Source organism: Anas acuta, chromosome 1 (genome assembly GCF_963932015.1).
Source record: "Anas acuta chromosome 1, bAnaAcu1.1, whole genome shotgun sequence".
NCBI lineage: Eukaryota > Metazoa > Chordata > Aves > Anseriformes > Anatidae > Anas > Anas acuta.
Window position 1 is genome coordinate 124159696 of NC_088979.1, and position 18174 is coordinate 124177869.

An 18174-nucleotide genomic window follows, 5' to 3' on the forward strand; every position below is an offset into this window, starting at 1 on the left:
CTTCTCCCCTCCTATTAAGTGAAAGAATGCTTTCCTCTTCACTATTACATAGAAAAATCTTTTTTTTTTTTCTTTCCATTCTCCACTCACTTTTTCTTGCATCTCCCACAGTTCTTTTTTTCCCTCGCTCCAGGTCTTTCCTGTCCTGTCTCCCTTTGATTCCCCTTCTCTCCTCTCCTTTTTCAGAGGCTTTCAAGTATGCGAGATGAACATTCAGCACAATGCTGTGCAGTTCAGTGAACAAGTGTAGCTGCAAGGATATTTCTTTGAACAAACAAGAGGATGGTTTACAATACCTTTGCCCTTCTCCAAAACACTCTCATAGCTTCCATCTCATCTCCTGTTCTCATTATCCTCCCTCCTATCACCTGTTCTTTCTTATCCTCTTTTCTTGGCCTTTCTTCTCCCCTTCCTGTCTTTATCATCTCATCACTGCCCTCTCTCCTTGCCTCCTCCTCTGCTGGCTCAATCCAAACTGCCTCTTCTCGTTAATGCAAAGTATTCTCTCCGTATCTATTACATGGGACAAGTTGTTCAGATGGTGGAGGCAAAAATTCCTGTAGCCCACTGGATGCTGCCTTGTAAGACAGCATAAACCTTTAGAGACTTTCTCAAAACAAACATGGTGCAAAAACGTTAACATAGGAATCAAATACATGCAAAGCATAAACAAGCTTATTCATGGGGCACAAAGTTTAGTATTTGAGAGTGTCACTCCTGAAACAGACAGTAAAAGTATCCATTAATGGGACTAGTTCTTCATATGAGGTGTTGTTGCCTGTTACACTAGAAACAATATTAGTATCTTTTATATCTCAGGAGACAGTGTAACCATCAAAAAACACAAAAGTATTTGCTTAATGCTTATCTTTACTGTGATAAGCATGCTGGAGAACACACTTTTTTTTTTTTTTTCCTCTGGATAAAAACCTGTTAAATTCTTGCATTTCATAAAATCTACTCTTACCTTCCAGAGAGGTGACTAGATGAAAGAAGCAGACCATCCAGAGCCAACCCATTCCCAACAATCTTCTTGCATTGATGCCAGCATTAGAATCCATGAAGATTCTCTGTAGTTCCCACCATCTCTAATAGATACTCGCTACTCTCTTGAAATGTTCAGAGGTTGCTTGAAGTGTTTCAGTATCAAAGCATAGCTCTTCACACAGTAATGCTGGTTAAGGACAGAGAGAAGGTAGAAACAGAAATGAGGTCACAATAATATAGACCTGGCAGTTTTTATACACCTACTCATTTACTACTTCAGAGCTATAGGCGAAGAGAGTAGCAAAGACACAATATGTACCATGTATGGTACAATATGTACTCAGCCTTCAGTCCCAGTTGTTTTGTACACTGCTAGTGAACACAGATTCTGAGACATTTATGGCATCAGTGAGAGTGGGGTTCCCAGATCAATGTTAATTTCTCACGCAGTATAGGCTGCATTAAGTCCTGACCCTTTGCATCTTTGGCAACATCTTTTGGAAGGTCTCTATTCCAATTCCCTTGCATTGTTTCCAAATTCTGTCTCATAATTACATTTCACTTTTGACAGTAGCCATGACAGGAGTTTTCACCATTTGTGACAATACAAATCTGCACTGCTGACACACTTTGATGCTAAAAGTAGCTACATTTCAGATGCAGACAATTGTCCATGTAAAGATTTTGCTGCACCACACTACAGAAGCTGGACAGTACTATTCCCACAAATGTGTTGCAGGTGAGGAAGCAAACACTGTGATTTTTAAGGTCAAACAGGGAGTCTGCATTGCTGCCAAAAAAATGAACAAAATTGCAAATTTATTATCTAAGGAAAAAAGCAAACAAAAAAAAATAAAAAAAAAAATTAAAAAAAAAAAAAACAAAACACACCACTACTAAGAACCTGACATCAAGGCAGCAAGGCCATTGTCACAGTTTGGAAACAGCACGGAGCCTAATCCAGCACTACATTAAATCAACCCAGTACAATAATTTTGCTAAGGAAGGTGTTTCTGGCCTCATCTGCCCAGTTCTTGTACCACAAAAGAAACCTCATGGTACTATGTAGGTTACATGCAAAGAACAGTATGTTTTTTTTTTCTTTATGTGCTCTTTGTGCAGAGCACTGAAAACACTTCAGGGAGACACTGAAGCATGGCTAAGGAGGAAAAAAAATGTCTCAGGCAATATAGAGAAGAAATGGCTCAGTAACTTGGCTGAAGTAGGGGACAGAAGAGCTGTAATTTAAAGGGACAGCCTCAATGCAATTATCTGAAAACCCAGAAAAGGGAAAATTGAGCAATTTTAGAGTAGCATAGAACAAGCAGCCTGGGAAGCATGAGATGAAGCAATGGAGTGGAATTTCATTTGCTTTGCTAAAGAGGGGCAGAAATTACTGGACAAAGTGGGATTGTTCTGTCTTACACTGTCCCTGATGAGAAACTTAAAAAAATAAAATAAATAAATAAAAGACAGTAAAATGTGACTGAGGAAAAACGAAGATTAAAAAAAAAGAGGATATCAGTAATACAGGAATCAGTTTAGGAAAGATGTAGACAGCACAGAAGAAAAACACCACACATGAAACTGAAAAGGAGAAAATTTCAGGTTGAATGATGAGCATACCCTTTCTTACAGAAAGAAGCATATAGCATTCTCCAGGTAAAGGGCTGAAGACTATTGCTTGAGACAAGAAGGGATCTGGGGGTGCTAATCAACAGATGGTTCAACACAAGTCAGCAGTGTGCCCTGGCAGCCAAGAGGGCAAAACATTTTGTGGTGCCTTTAACATAGCATAGCCAGCCCGTCTACAACAGGCATCTTCTTTATTTAGTGCTGGTGCATCCTCACCTAGAACATTGTGTGCAGTTCTGAGCTCCATAATACAAAAAGGATATTAAGATACTTGAAAGCATTCAGAAGAGGTCAACAAAGCAGGTAAAACGATGGGAAAGCATGTCCTATGAGGAGAAGCTGAGCGCACTTGTGTTGTCTAGTTTGGATTAAAGGAAGCTAAGAGGTGACCCTATTGCTCTCTACAACTGCCTGAGCAGGGGAAGTAGAGATGGAGGTGCCAATCTCTTCTCCTTGATAACCAATAATAGGGCATGCAAGAATGACACACAGCTGAGCCAGGGGAGGTTCCAACTGGATATTAGGAAAATTTTCTTTACCATAAAGGTGGTCAAATACTGGAACAGGCTTCTTAGTGAGTTATTGATGCCCCATGGATGTCAGTGTTCAAGAAGCATTAAGATAACACCTTCAATAACAAGCTTTAACTTTTGGTTAGCCCTCAAAGTGTCATGCAGTTATAGATGATCTTTGTAGGTCCCTTCCAGCTGAACTATTCTATTCTACCCAATTTCTTGGAAGTTCTGAAAATCATAAAACATTTGAAGAGTATTACAGCTCCTGAGGATCCAAATGCCTTTTAATGATTCAGCGCTATAAAACACTGAAGATTTCAAGCAGTAAAAAAAGACCAGCTATATGTTGTCCATCCTGTACTTAAATGGTGCCAAGTGTGAAGTATTTCATGCAACCAGTATCCCTGCAGCACTTTCTTTATGAAGATAAAGGATTCCCACAAAATTCAAGGACTGTCAATGATGACACCTGAAAAGCCACAGGGGACTTAGTGTTGCTGAACGGGCTAGCATTGATTACAAATTCTCTTCCATCATTGCATGTTTTTCTCTGAGGGGAAGTGGATTTGTGCAGTCACTTATCCTGCAGTACCCCAATGACATACGCCTTTAGTCTTGATGACGTGGTCATGCAAATGGCCCATCTAGGAGGGATTTCCTCAGAAACGACTGTTTTTTCTTCTGGGTTTATCTGACCCTCTGAGACTTAAGAAGAACAGTTACAACTAGAGATACTGTACTGTTTCAGCACTGGCCACAGGATCTACTGAACCTAAGCTTTGAAGAAAAACCCGCACTTTCTAATCCTTTTGATTAAACCCATAAATCACAGACCTTCATTGAAGTATAGTCCAGCTTAGTAGGTGGACAGCTTGTAACCAAATATCAGTAAACAGTACACATTACCACTCTAACTGACACCACCTGCAAAACCTGCATAAGAATGGCAGTCAAATATGCACCTGAAACATGCTTCTACAGAATGAATTTGGACATGCCTTTAGTATTAAGAAAAAGGCAAGATTATTCAACCATTTCAAAAGCCCTCTAAAGAAGAGATGAGGGCCTGATAGGTTCTTCCTCTCCAGAAATGGAATGTATCTGTTTCTTTGAGCTCTTTCTTTCACAAAAAGTAAGAGACCAAAACAGAGGCAGCAGGGAGAATTGCCAGTCCTATAGTCCCCAATTACTACAGGAGACCGAAGGGTCAGTTCCATTATTCCATTTTATGAAAGCTGACAGGAGTTTGATCCACTACTCTGAAGAGGTTATCATCCGGCATTACTTTGCAGAAATCCCACCTCTAATATTGGTCCAAGTAGCTTATTCACTGGAGTCAAATGTAAACAATGGGCCTGTCCACACAATGAAGGAACTGTCCATTCTTAATCTAGAGTTATTTTCTTGATGGTCTTCCTTACTGGAAGAACACTTATGTGTTCAGATAAGCAGTCAGCAGAATAACTATTCTTCATGATTTAGTGCAAACCATGTTTCAGAACACAAGAATGAACACTGAAGCAGATCAACAGTCTGTCTAACACAGTTTTCTATGTGCCTCGAGTGGCAGGAAGAGATTTAGAGCCAGCTTGCAAGCTTGGCCTCTCTCCGTTGCATTCAGTTACTACTTCTCCAGCATCCACAAAACTACAGTTGCTAAACGGTAGACACCAAACCATTCCTTCTAATATATCTTTATGAATTTATCTAATCCCAATTTTGAAAAATTGCTGATACTCTGTACATGCTTCTATGGCAACAGATTTGAAAATGTATCTATCCCTTCGCAACAAACTACTTTTATGTGTTTTAAATTGATCTACCAATAGGAGCTGAGAACCTAACAAGCGAGATTTTATTTATTTATTTATTTTTACTGTTCCCATTCTTCCTAACTGTCCCAAGAGCTTTTCTAGATCATCTTGTTTTGTCCCACTGGAAAAATGCTTCTTCCTTGTTTATGATTAACTGACTCCCCTAAGCCGGTATCACAGTAGAAATATTTATATAGGCATAACTTCCCTCTGCTACACTTTATTCAACAAATGTCTCTCACATTTGTCATACTTCTACATAAAAATCATCTAGATGCAAAGGAAATGCAACTTCAAAAATTCTTCAGGGTAAAGCAAATACCTTAAAAATTTTGGTAGCAGTCTTTTTCTTTTATCCTTTTGCGCATTTTGCACTGTGACTCATAACAGCATAATATTATCTCTCAGTGAGGAGATAAATGAACACAATCATGGAGAGTCAATAAACTACTGCATCAATTAATTTATAGTACACACACTGATTCATCATGTTTAGGTAGAGAAGAGTACAAGAAGTGAAGCTAACACTTCTTCCCATTCATGTAAAATGGGAAATCATGATAATGTCATACATCAAGTCAAAGGCCTATCCCTCTACCCCCAGATCTCTCCTACTACAACTACTTCTTTAACAATGAGATGCCCTTGTGTCTATGGTCATGCACCTCACTATGAAAAACTTATCCATCCAGCTCACAATGCTGTTGTGAAAAGCTGTCAGTTCTTCACAACTGTGTTGCCTGTGCAACACTTTGTGCATGACGTAATACTGCTTACCTTCATTCTTTGACCATAATTACAGTAACTGCTATTCATGGAAATCTTTCTACATCTCAAACAGGAAGTGAATAGGGGTACAGCAACACATTATTTGTCACCCAGGGTTTTAGTATTTTGAAATTAATGTGATTTTCTACAAAAGTCATCACTGGTGCACACATAGCAGCACAGAGGATGTTTAATTCAATTTATAAATCATTACAATAGTTCTTATATATCATTTTATCCTCTTACTTTTTGAGATTATTTTGATGACAACAAAGAATTTTTAAGATATCTGAGAGAAGAATGGAATTTGTTACAGACTCTTGTGGGGTTTTAATCATACATGCAATTTATTAATTTACATTAGAGATAAAAGTTCTAGGTGTTAATGTATAACTAGTCTTGAAATTATTTCTCATATTTCTCATATCAATGAAATATTTCCTCTTGCTGGTTTGATCAAGCCTATAAAACCAGCTAGAAGGTTTCACCTTGATCTGCAATGGAATGGGGATGTGTCTACATCTTTTGGGATTCTTTAGTTTTCAAGAAGCCAAAGGTTGATATTGAATGCTATCCAAAGACAGCAATTTAATTCCTTGTTTACCATTGAAATATCAGTAGTCTTGAAGCTGCACTTCTGTGCTCTGACTATACATTTCCTATGGGGATCCAATCCAAGAACTTTCATAGGCCTTAAAGTAAATGGATTTTATTATTATTATTATTTTTATTAAGCCCCTGAGGCTTGGATTTACCCCATCAAATTGGATGCACAAATTACGAGCATCATTCCTCAAACAATACCTAGAGTAAGCGGACTGAGCTCAAAGATCTCTATCAGGTATCTAATATGTCCACTAAATAAAAAGCGAGCTATGTATAGCTCAACTCTCCCCAGCAGGCTTCTCAAACTAAAGTTATCTGGGGAGTTATCTGTGAAGTCTTGCAACCTGTCCCATACACAGAATTGACATATTACATATTTCTTTAGCTAACCACAGTGCTTTCCTTCAAATCTCTCTTCTTTGCTTACCTGGCTAGGCATATGCATCACAGCTTTGCTTGCCACCCTTCTTTTTCTTCCTGACCAAAGTTCATTCACCTCTGTCCTGTCTTTCCTCAAATTCTCACAATGCCTCCCCATTATGTTTTTACCATGCTTTACAAGATGGACACTGACCTCTTGATATTATTGCAATTAAAAAAAAAAAAAAGCAATAAAAAGCAATAAGGTTTCCCTAATTAAAGATACAAAAGCAGCTCCTTTCTTTGCTTACTAGGTACTTGAATTATACGCATACTAAATACCACAAAACATATTTTAAAGCTCCTGAATAAATTTCTTGCCACCTCACAGGATCTGATTTGATTTTTATAGTGATTCATGAGTGCCTTGTGCCATTCATGGGCTTTTAAAAAAACACTGGTAATCATACTCAAGTTTCTAACACTAACACCTGGAAGCAAAGCTTCAGCTTTGGTCTTTTAAACACATTATAGAGTGAAAATTAACAAACACTTTCTTGTGCACATTACCTATCACTTGTCTGATATAAACTTTCCTAAGAATAACAGGAATTGCAAAAGCATAGAGGTTATTCCATTTAATTTTTACTCAGTAAATGAAGGAGACTGTAGAAAGAAGAGAGATACCAGATCAATAAATAATTATAATTTTGCTCTGCTTGTCTCAAATTTTACCTTGCTTTTCTGGAAAGTTCTTGCAGTACAACTATGCACAGACCCTTGCAATACACTTCTATCTATGTGGAAATAAACATGATTTTTTTTTTTAATTTCAGGTGTGGTTTACCTTTTATAGGTTTTATCTGTATAAAACCAGGATGATCTTCAGTTTTTAAATAATAGAATTAAACCTTTCTCAAGCAGTGTGTAAAATGTTGTATTTCCAAGAACTTAAACAAAGCATTTTATGTTTAAGGGATTTGACTTAATTATCCCTGAGGGTGGCCATATGTACTGGCTCTGGCTGGGATGGAGTTAACTTTCCCTGCAGTGGCCCATATATATTGCAGTGCTCTGCACCTGTAGCTAGAATAGCACTGGTATCACACTAGTTTCGTACAATTTCGTAGTGTTTCTCAGGGTACTGAGAGAACTGGCAGAGGAGCTGGCCAAGCCGCTTAGCATCATTTATCAACAGTCCTGGCTATCGGGGGAGTTCCCAGTTGACTGGCAGCTAGCAAATGTGACGCCCATCTACAAGAAGGGCCGGAGGGCAGACCCAGGGAACTACAGGCCTGTCAGTGTGACCTCAGTGCCAGGGAAGCTCATGGAGCAGATCCTCTTGGGAGTCATCATGCGGCACTTGAAGGGCAAGCAGGCGATCAGGCCCAGTCAGCATGGGTTTATGAAAGGCAGATCCTGCTTGACGAACCTGATCTCCTTCTATGACAAAGTGACGCGCTGGGTGGATGAAGGAAAGGCTGTGGATGTTGTCTACCTTGACTTCAGCAAGGCTTTTGACACTGTTTCCCACAGCATTCTCCTCAAGAAACTGGCTGCTCTTGGCTTGGACTGGCACACGCTTCGTTGGGTTAGAAACTGGCTGGATAGCCGGGCCCAAAGAGTCATGGTAAATGAAGTCAATTCCAGTTGGAGGCCGGTCACTAGTGGCGTCCCCCAGGGCTCGGTGCTGGGGCTGGTCCTCTTTCATATCTTCATCGATGATCTGGACGAGGGCATTGAGTGCACCCTCAGTAAGTTTGCAGATGACACCGAGTTAGGTGCGTGTGTCGATCTGCTCGAGGGTAGGAAAGCTCTGCAGGAGGATCTGGATAGGCTGCACCGATGGGCTGAGGTCAACTGCATGAAGTTCAACAAGGCCAAGTGCCGGGTCCTGAACCTGGGGCGCAATAACCTCAAGCAGAGCTACAGGCTGGGAGATGAGTGGTTGGAGAGCTGCCAGGCAGAGAAAGACCTGGGAGTGATGGTTGATAGTTGGCTGAATATGAGCCAGCAGTGTGCTCAGGTGGCCAAGAAGGCCAACAGCATCCTGGCTTGCATAAGAAACAGTGTGGCCAGCAGGGCTAGGGAGGTGATCGTCCCCCTGTACTCTTATAAGGTGGTCTTATAAAAGTAAGATATGAACAATGAAAGCTTACAAGCCTAAGAAAAGGAATTTTTTATACTAAAGTTCTCTTCCATTTTAAGTTAAGAGTATTTCCAGCCATGTAAGGCTACACATGAACCAAGATATATGTATAAACACTTAAACATTGCAATGGGGAGGGAGAAAAAAAAAAAAGAGAGAATATCTTTCTTTTTAAGAAAACTTCTAACTTTAACTTTTTAACTGTTAAACTGTTTAATTCTTTTTAACCATTATTTGTGGACAAAAGTTTGCAAAGCCCTTTATAAGGATTAAGATATTTTTTTTTTTATCTGCAGTAAATACTTTTTAAAAATATATTTACTGTCTTCATCTCTGATTCTGCTTTTGACTTTTTTTAGGGTTTTACAGCAAGGAGAATTTGGCATAAGCAGAAAATGCATGCTATTCACAGTATTCAAATGTATGTTGTTCATTAGGAGACAGCAGCAGCACTGACAGCTGGTAAAATAAAAAAAAAATAATTAAAAAAAATCATTAGTCTTCTATGGGAATTCCTTCCATTTGAAATTGCCTTTCATTCCATGAGAGAACCTAACATTTCAAATTGACTACAGAAAGAACTAATAATATTAAAACATCCTCATTTAATTGCTGCTGTCACCCTAAAAAACCTCTCCTTTCTTGCTCAAAGTATGCAATTTTGGGTTTTCAGATAACATGCTTAATGATTTGAGCGTTGATTATAACTACTTTTTCCATTTTAATCAGCCTTGTTCTGTCATATATCTTGGCTCTCAAAGTGTTGGCTGCAAGCATTTTCAGATAGAGGCTACTTTTAAAAACTATTTAATTATTAACACTATTTATCACTGGTTTTATTCATCTTAAGAGAAGCAAGCACAGAATGGTTCTCTGCAAAACACAAGACAACAGAAGCACTGAAACATAATCACATCACTCATTTTTTTTTTGTTGCCCTGATCTTGCCATCCAAACCTTAGTACCCAGCCCCACTCCATGCGATCGTTTACCAGCTAGCTTCCATCCAGTTATACCCCCCATATCTCCTATTGCAAAGATCAGTTTTCTACTTCTAGGATATGGAACTGGGGATTAAAAATTATCTTCAGTCATGCTGATTCACTTAAATGTTGCTGACTGCACCAACAGGCTGTACAATATACAGGCTTTAGTTGCAGCATTTCAATTAGAGTGTTGGATATGGAAAACATATGCACAAAACTATGGGGGAGAGGGAAAACAGCTCAAAGAAGAGTTAGTTCCACGATGCATCTTCCATGCTTATTTGACCATCATTTTTCAAGATAGGAGTTTGGTCTATTCTACCACTAGTATGAGCCTCACATTCCCATCAGGCAGTAAAGCGCCACAAAATCCTACACTGCACTGATCACACTCGACAGTACTATACACAAAAACTAACTTTAATCTATGTCTAACCATTTTTGGATTAGGTGCATGGCACTTTGCAGTAACATGCAAACAGAGACTATCTTGGTAGCAATCCCCCAAGGATTGGTAAGAGCACAGAGCCAGGGATTGTGAAAACTAGAACTTATTCTGGGAATAAGAAAATTGCTGATTTCTCCATTTTTAGCTCTCTCCAGTTCCAGCTTCTAAATCCAGAATCTTCAGACTCAGTCTCTTTCTCTCATGGTATGTTGGTCTTACTATTAAAGTGACTGAAACCAGCAGCAAGAACGGAGAATGTAACAGTCCCATTCAACTTCAAAAACATCTTACTTTTACACTATTTTTTTAAATCTTTATCAATTATATGTAGATATTTATTTAGAGGACAACAGTAATGATTTATTCAAGTTCAGAGCTCAGACTAGAGCTCAGACTAGGCCCCTACTTTGATTTTGTCAGTCTGGTTACTCAAACTTGGCTCTTGTTTAGGAGACAGCAGAGGCAGTGAGGCAGACGGCAGTTCAGAGAGCATTGAGGCAGAAACAGCAGCTTGAAGAGATCTAGGTTGTAAAGAAGAGACAGATGACCTGGAAGGGAATGACTGGGTGGAATGATTAGATGAGTTGAATGCAGCATTCCAGGAAGCCCATGCGCAGTGAAGGCAGGTTAGAAAGCCCCACCAAAAACATGAACTTGCCACTGGCCAAGCCTGAAGAGCAACTAAGTCCATTGCCAGATCCTTCCCTCGTCTTCCTCCATCCTGCATTTCCAGCTCATTGTTTCCATACTCAGGAAATGGGAACATTATGTGTTCCCACTAATACTTAACGAAAATAGAAAAGTCTTAAGAGGAAAAGGGAAGGCCAAGTGGATTATGGTAGAAAGATATTTCAGACTCATAAGATTTCTTTCTAATTACATGTGTACTATTTTTAGTGCCAGAGATGAACGCAATCACATATAAGCCTCAGATCTCATCCTGCCTCCTCTGTGTCTTAAAGGCTTACTTGTATTTCACTGTGGATGTTGGGGCTCATTATTCTTATTAACAATCATGTTCAATAACAAAAGCAAAGGACAACACTCAAAGTGAAGCAAGGACAACACACCACTTCCTTTCCTTCGATTCTGGTCTCAACTGTAACACAGCAGATCCAAGACACATTTTCTGACATGAAGGTTGTCTCCCTCCCCAGTTACCAGAGAGAGTGTAATAATAAGAACTAAATAGGTAGTTAGTCACTATTTTGGTTCCCTGAGTTGCAGGAACCTTCAGCTGTCTGACTATCCAGAGCCACTTCTAATTAAGGATGGGTAAATTTATCCATGAGGAACAGACAATTTTTAACATGATTCTTCTAGTCAACATTAGGATGACTTCTGACTGAAACAAGGAACGCAAGTCATGTATCACTCCTATTACGTTATTTCACCAAATTTGTTTCTAGTGCATAGCCCAGGGCCCTGAGCAAATGGGTGCTATAGTAAAGCACCAAAAGAAAACTAATTACTCCTCAGCATCTGACTCCCAGATCTGTGTGTCACAGAAGAACACAACACCAAGATGCATGCAAACTACAGAAAACTCCCTCTATCAAGTCTCTGTTTAGCTGCTAGATCTGAACAGACCACTGACTTATACCCAGGTCAGCAGAATTTGTTGTCAAATCACGTTGTAGTACCAGGTCTCTGGCAATTCCCAATGCAGAAGTATGCTTAGCGAAGTATATGAGAAGGCCACTGAGAAGCTCTCTGTGCTAGTAATTAAATGATCATTCCTCAAGAGAATTATTCCAGTCCTGATATTACAGTGATGGCAGTGATAACTGCTGGTGTGACTGCCCCTTTATAAGCACCACATGCTTCAAATGGGATTAGCAAAGTCACTGAAAAGTGAAAATGCATTCCCATTGCTACTGGCACTAGCTCAAAGCCTACTGACATTAGAATGGGAAGGAGCTGTCTCAGAGAAAATTGCAAGCATCCCAGTCCAGCTGTGTTTCCATCAGCAATTCTTCCTGGTTCAAAGCCAGGAAGGAATAAATCCAAATATTTTCCCTGGTGCAGAAGGTATTTCTGATCCTGCTTACTGGGATCAAATTGAGCCAAGCTGTGTGTAAAGCAACATTTGGAAGTTCAATTTTTATAAACAGTTCAAACTCTGAATTTCCAAATTGAAGTTATTCAAACCCTATCCAGAGGTCTCCACAGCAAGATCTCCTTTGTGATATTCCATACACTTCTTAAATAATTGTTAGGAAGATGAAATAGCTCTGCCAAGGAACCCTAGTTCCATGTGTAGACATCCTCAGGATCTGCGGAAACCTGCTGTAAGCATGATGCTAAGAGCCCCCACACAGGCGTCTCCATCCCACACAGTGCCTCTGAAGTGGTCAGCTGGGCCAAATACATTCATATCGTGTGTGTGTTTTATATTAAGTGGGAGAGAGATTGGGTAATTTAAGGAAGCTTTGAAAGCTTTATAGAACTTGGTGGAACATCAGTGTGCCCCATTTTACCTTTCAAAATCAAAAGCTTGCTAAAACAGAAATAAACTAGACAGAGCTAGTCGTTCTCAGTTGCTACCTTCTAGGGTTTAATTACATGATTTAGACACACAGAATGTTTTCCGGAGACATGACACAGAGAAAAGCTGCATTTGGAAACTCCAGAATCAGCAGAGGATTCATTTACATGGCAAGCCTAGGGGGGAAAAAAAAGTCTGTCTGAAAATGAAGTCATGGATATTTCAATCCACAGGTCTGGACAGGACAGAATTTCCATCCTGAGGTGAACCAAGACCTTAAGGATCTAGCCTTCACACGACTAGTTTTCAGACTGGATAGGCTGTATTCTGACACTATCCACCATCTTGTCTAGCCCCAGAAAAGCACTTTTATTCTCCTCTTTTATTCTCTTCTTGTGTGCATGTGTGCGTGTATGTGAACACAGATGCATGTGTGCACGTGTGCATGTGAAATATCTGAATACAAATTTCCTTGACAAACAAGCCCTGAGTAGCAGAATGCAGAGGGGCTTCTGGAAACATGGCAAACTGAAAACAGTGACTAGACAAGATTGATTCCCAAAGTTGCCTCTTATCTCAGAAGTGGTCTCTAGAACAATCAGGTATCACCTTCCTGACAGGAACATCAGCCTACTCCAAGGTGACCTTTTTTAAGAAAAAAGACAGCATTTTCCATAAAAATAATGTGTCAGTACTTCCACAAAATATACACTTAAATAAAAACAGGGTATGTATCAATAACACACACAAAATTCTGTTACTGATGGCAGAGGAATATTTCCTGAAAGCAAAACATATGCTTCTGAGCAGAAAGTGTTAGTGTAGTTCTTCTCTTTGTTAAATATGGAACTCCTTGTTTAAACTGAATGTAATAAGAGTGATGATATAAAATGGCATCTTCTTACTCAGCAGGTTTACTCCTCACATGTCAGAGCACAGTGGCTGACATGGGAAATTAGGGAGTTTTCATCCTTTTAGGGGTCTGCATGCCTAGTACAATTGTCAACAGAGAGATAGTTTTCTGCTATACAACAACTACAGAATTACACGCTAAATCTCCAGAAGTTATCCTTGTATACATCCCCTAAAGTCCACGACATTGCCTGATTGCCACAGAGAGCAAATATGGAAGAAGAGGAATGTCTGGCACAAATCTCAATAGACAGATACTTAATGATAAAGTTGCAAAAATGTGGAAACTTGCTGAATTTGTTAGTAGCTGGAATTAGTAGCTGAGTTAGTAGCAGGAAAAAGTATGTTAGCTGTATTGCTGTAAGATGATATACAGCTTTCTTATAAAACATACTTTCCTTTTTTAGACAGTAAGACATAGTAGTAACATAAAATTAAAGACTTTTTTTTTTTTTTTTTTAAAAAAAAAAGACAAAATTATAGCAGGATCATCAGTTTTCTCCTAAAGCTTTAACCATCTTTTCTCTTCACATAAAAGAGTCTTTTGGCTTTTTGAAAAACAAAACAAAACAAAACATTGTATCATTGTATGTTTATGAAAGAAAGCACTCTAACTGACACATTCTTCACAAACACTCTCCCACAATAGCACCCTTTATGGTGATACTGCCAACCTTTTTGGTTGTTAAACTACATTATATAGGTCTAGCTTGACCATACGTACCAGTTTCTACTTCTTCCATCTTCTATTGCTTGTGTATGCATTGACCATATATAAACATGGCCACAAAAATGAGTAATAAACTGTGAAACCTTAACAGTGCACTAAATGTACTTTACACTAATTTTCAGGGACTTTTTCCCACAGAAGCTACTAAGGCATAATGCATGCATAACACGGAAAAGGAGGTTATGGGGGAAGCAGACATAGATGGGAAGCATTCCTGATGCCAGAGAAAGAGCACGCACAAATCTCAACAATGCAGGGGAAGGATGAGTCGGCCACAAAGCAATTCTGTATTAATGGTGGTACACAAAATAAGGGTTGAGAAACCATAGTGATCTCTTATATGATTCTCTGCTTATGGCATATGCTGTACTACTGGGGGAAAGGGGAAAAACACCTTGACCTGGTCACAAAAAGGACTGTACACAGTGAATTTGTATAGGCATAAAGAAGACAATTCTCAGTTGAGTGAGGTATCAGCTCTCTTGTCAAACACATAGCCTACAGGAGCAAGCCATCCTGGAGAATAAGCAGCTGTCTCCTTGGGACAACTTGCTGCCTCTCCCCAAATTAGCATTTACACCATGTCAGTGGGTCAGCCTGCAAGTGAAATACAGAAGGTGAAGTCAGTACTAGCCTTGGTCAAAAGAAAAGAGACATTTCTTGCCCAATCCCCTCTAAAAACAGTGTCTATAACCCAAGCTGTTCTTGCCACAGTTAATAGCGTGGAAGAGCTGAGAACCTCAGAACAAAGCAAGAAAACAAGTCTTTCTGCATGGTTTCAGTGATTATAGAGGATAAAATCTTACTTCATACAAGCTCCAATGCCCCAAAGCAATGGTCTTTTCTAGTATCAAAATATATGGCCATACCTAGTATTCTGTGTAGCTCAGTCAAGGAATTCAAATAAGGGTGAACTCAGAAGGCACCGTAAATACATTTAAAGATTGGAGGGGCACCAGTCCTTGACAATGAACTAAAAACTGCATATATATAATTCAGCTAAGAGCACATACATGCAAAAGTCAGTACAGGAGAGAATCAATTACCTCCAGCTATATGAGGTTTGCAAAATAACCTTAAGTGGCACAAAGAGTTGAATATAGGGAATGAAGTTCTAAAGAAAAAACAGTTGTTTTTTTTTGTTTGTTTGTTTCTTTGTTTTGTTTTTCAGTATAGAGATCAGGTAACATGTAAGAAACAGGATTATTAGATTGTGCAGCATCTCTTCCTTCACTGTTCAGCTGTACGTTTACTTTAAAGCACCTCAGCACTGAAGTAATCTCAAACTGGGAATGAAGAAAGCCCTAAAAACAGTCACTGCAATCCTGTATTAGTAGGTGAAGGTAGGCATATAAGTTGTGACTAAAGAAGAGGTGCTCCCTCATCCAGTCTCCATGTTTCTGATTAGGATCTGTGTAGCAAGGAAAAGGGGAACCTCCCTTGCTCATCCCAGCTGAGGCAGCAGATCTGTCTCTGTAACAAATGTGCCTAGTAGCAGCTAATCATTCCCCCATCTTAACTTTGTTCTTTTCATTTGCCCTCTCACTCTCCTTCCTCATCAGTTGATGAGCTGATATCATTCCTAAATGAGGGATGCCCCTTGGGAGATTTGCTTCACTATCTTGACTTTATTTATGTAACTTGTGAGGGAAGCAGGTGAAATTCACTGCTCTCTTCAACCAAACAAGTGGGGTAATAGCCAAAGAGACTTCAGACTAAATAAAATTATCTCAGTGGGTCACAAAAGGCAAATTTAAAATACCCAACACAGCAACAGTCGTATCATAATTTAATGAGTTGAACTAACTATTCTCCATCTTGAAAAATACAGTAGCACAGCTTTCCTCTGCCACACTTATACAGATTTCTGTCCCCTGCAGGAGCATTCAACAACCCTATCCACAGAAAAGGCCACAAAGCCTTCCTTATATTGGTCCACCAGAATCAGGAATCAGCACCAATATCAAGCTACCTTTGCCTCCCTGCTTCAGAGACTTCTAAGGCAAGATTCAATCATAGCTCTTAAAGATGGGGGGGGAGGGGGGAAAGACAATAACGACAACAAAAGCACATAGGATCAGACCACACCAACCATGCATGTGTTAAAAGTATCTGATTTTGATACTGATTTCCATGAGAAGAGAAACTGTGACATGATTTCATACCGCTTTTCTCTCCTTGCCCGCACACGGCATCTGACATAAGTGAGCTTGGGGGTCTCTGGACCCTCCCAAGTCCCAGTAATGCAGACTTCCATACAGCAAACACTAGGATATGGAGGGATAAAACAAAACCAACCAATGAACCACCACCAACAATAAAAAAAACAACACAATTTTTTGGAGTCTTAATCACATTCTGAAGTAGTACTTCATTTGTCATCTTTCTTCCCCGCCCCACCCCCACCCCCAATAGCAGAGACCCAATGATATCTTAGAAGATGGCTCTCTTCCTCCGGTCTCTTTGGACAGGTTCACAACATCCTTTCCCGCCAGCCTGCTCGCCCGCCACAATACCTTTTGTAGGACTCCAGCAACACCCCCTTCACTTCCCAGAATTACTCAAGAGGAGGCCTTCCCACCAAAGCTGTAAAGAGCTGTCTCGTGGCATCAGAAAAGTTGGACAAAGGCTGTTTTCACCGTGTAAATTACACCATCTTGGTGGGCCAGTGCTGGGTCATTCCCGCTCTGCGCCCACTATCTCTTTGTCCCCCAGCCCAAGGCACAGCCAATGGATGTCTTCAAGAAGCCTGACGTTTGTGACCAGTCCCAGTTCTCGCACTCCTCTCCTGGCCCTTCTCTGGTAATGTTTTTTCTCTACCCACCCGGGTTCTCTCTCCCATAGACGCCTCTCTTCCTCCCGCTTACCAGGATCTTTCTCTTTCTCTCTCCCTCCCGCTCTCTCCGCCCTCCCCCTCCCCCCTTTTCCCTTTCCCCCTCCCTCTCTTTCTCCCCCTTCCCCCTCCCTCTCTCTCTCCCCTCTGCTCCTCCTTCCTTCCTTCCTCGCTTGCTTGCATCCTTCCTTCCTTACTTCCTTCCTTCCCTCACCTCACCCCCCCGTACCCCTCCTCCTCTCTCTGTGCTTTACCCCCTCAACCTCTCTTCCTCTCCAGAGGCCCAGCCTAGTGCAGCACTCGAGAGTACATGGGGATGGGGAGCTGCGCGACTGAGACGGCACGCTGCGAGTCAGTGGCCACTGCTGTCACCACCCCTCTCTCCCATTGCCTCGGCCCACCCCCTTCGCCCCCCTCCAGCATAACGGACTGTCCCATGCAGGATCGTGTAGCCCAAGCTCACTGCAAGGTGCAGACCCCACCCCCTCCGCCTTACACCGGCACCGCTGGGCGACACCGGCTTCGATCCTCGGTTAAAATCACGGCTGTTCCCTCCCGCAGCTCTCAGACAGTGAGTGCCTCTCAGAGGGAGAGCCTCCGGGTGGGCTTCCCCCGCTGCCCTGTATTCCTGCGGCATGCCCGAGTAGGACTACAGCGCCGGTAGGTCTGCCCCTGCCGCCTCACGTGGCAGCCAGCTTCATGCTAGAAGTCAAGAGTTGCAGCAATACGGGACTAAGACTACGAATTAGTGATTCTTGGCTGGTCTCTCGTTGAAATTAGTGTTGCTGTACGGCATCTGCTATTGTTCTGTGGAAAACTAGCTTCAGGCTAGCACAGGCTTGCATGCTTGCACTCCGCTTCCAAATGTTGAAGGTAAAATGTCACAGAGGCTGTGTGCTTCCTTAATTCTACTTACTAGCAGACCACCATTCTGCTTTAATTC

The 18174-nt window shown here is 40.7% G+C and overlaps 1 protein-coding gene across 5 annotated transcripts in view; it reads right to left on the bottom strand.

Annotated features, from left to right (window-relative positions):
* EPHB6 (EPH receptor B6) overlaps positions 1 to 17866 on the bottom strand; it is an 84060-nt gene extending 66194 nt beyond the window's left edge. Inside the window, exons 1-2 of one of the 5 annotated variants that reach the window (XM_068700271.1) lie at positions 17728 to 17866; positions 968 to 1174 (exon numbers count right to left, since the gene is read on the bottom strand). In XM_068700271.1, the coding sequence (XP_068556372.1) occupies positions 968 to 1061 (94 nt within the window). In that variant the 5' untranslated portion in view covers positions 1062 to 1174; positions 17728 to 17866. Of the gene's footprint in view, positions 1 to 967; positions 1175 to 16914; positions 17311 to 17727 lie in introns of those variants that run through there. The other 4 variants (XM_068700262.1, XM_068700243.1, XM_068700251.1 and 1 more) reach the window with 4 other exon arrangements.
* Positions 17867 to 18174: the final 308 nt, after the last annotated feature.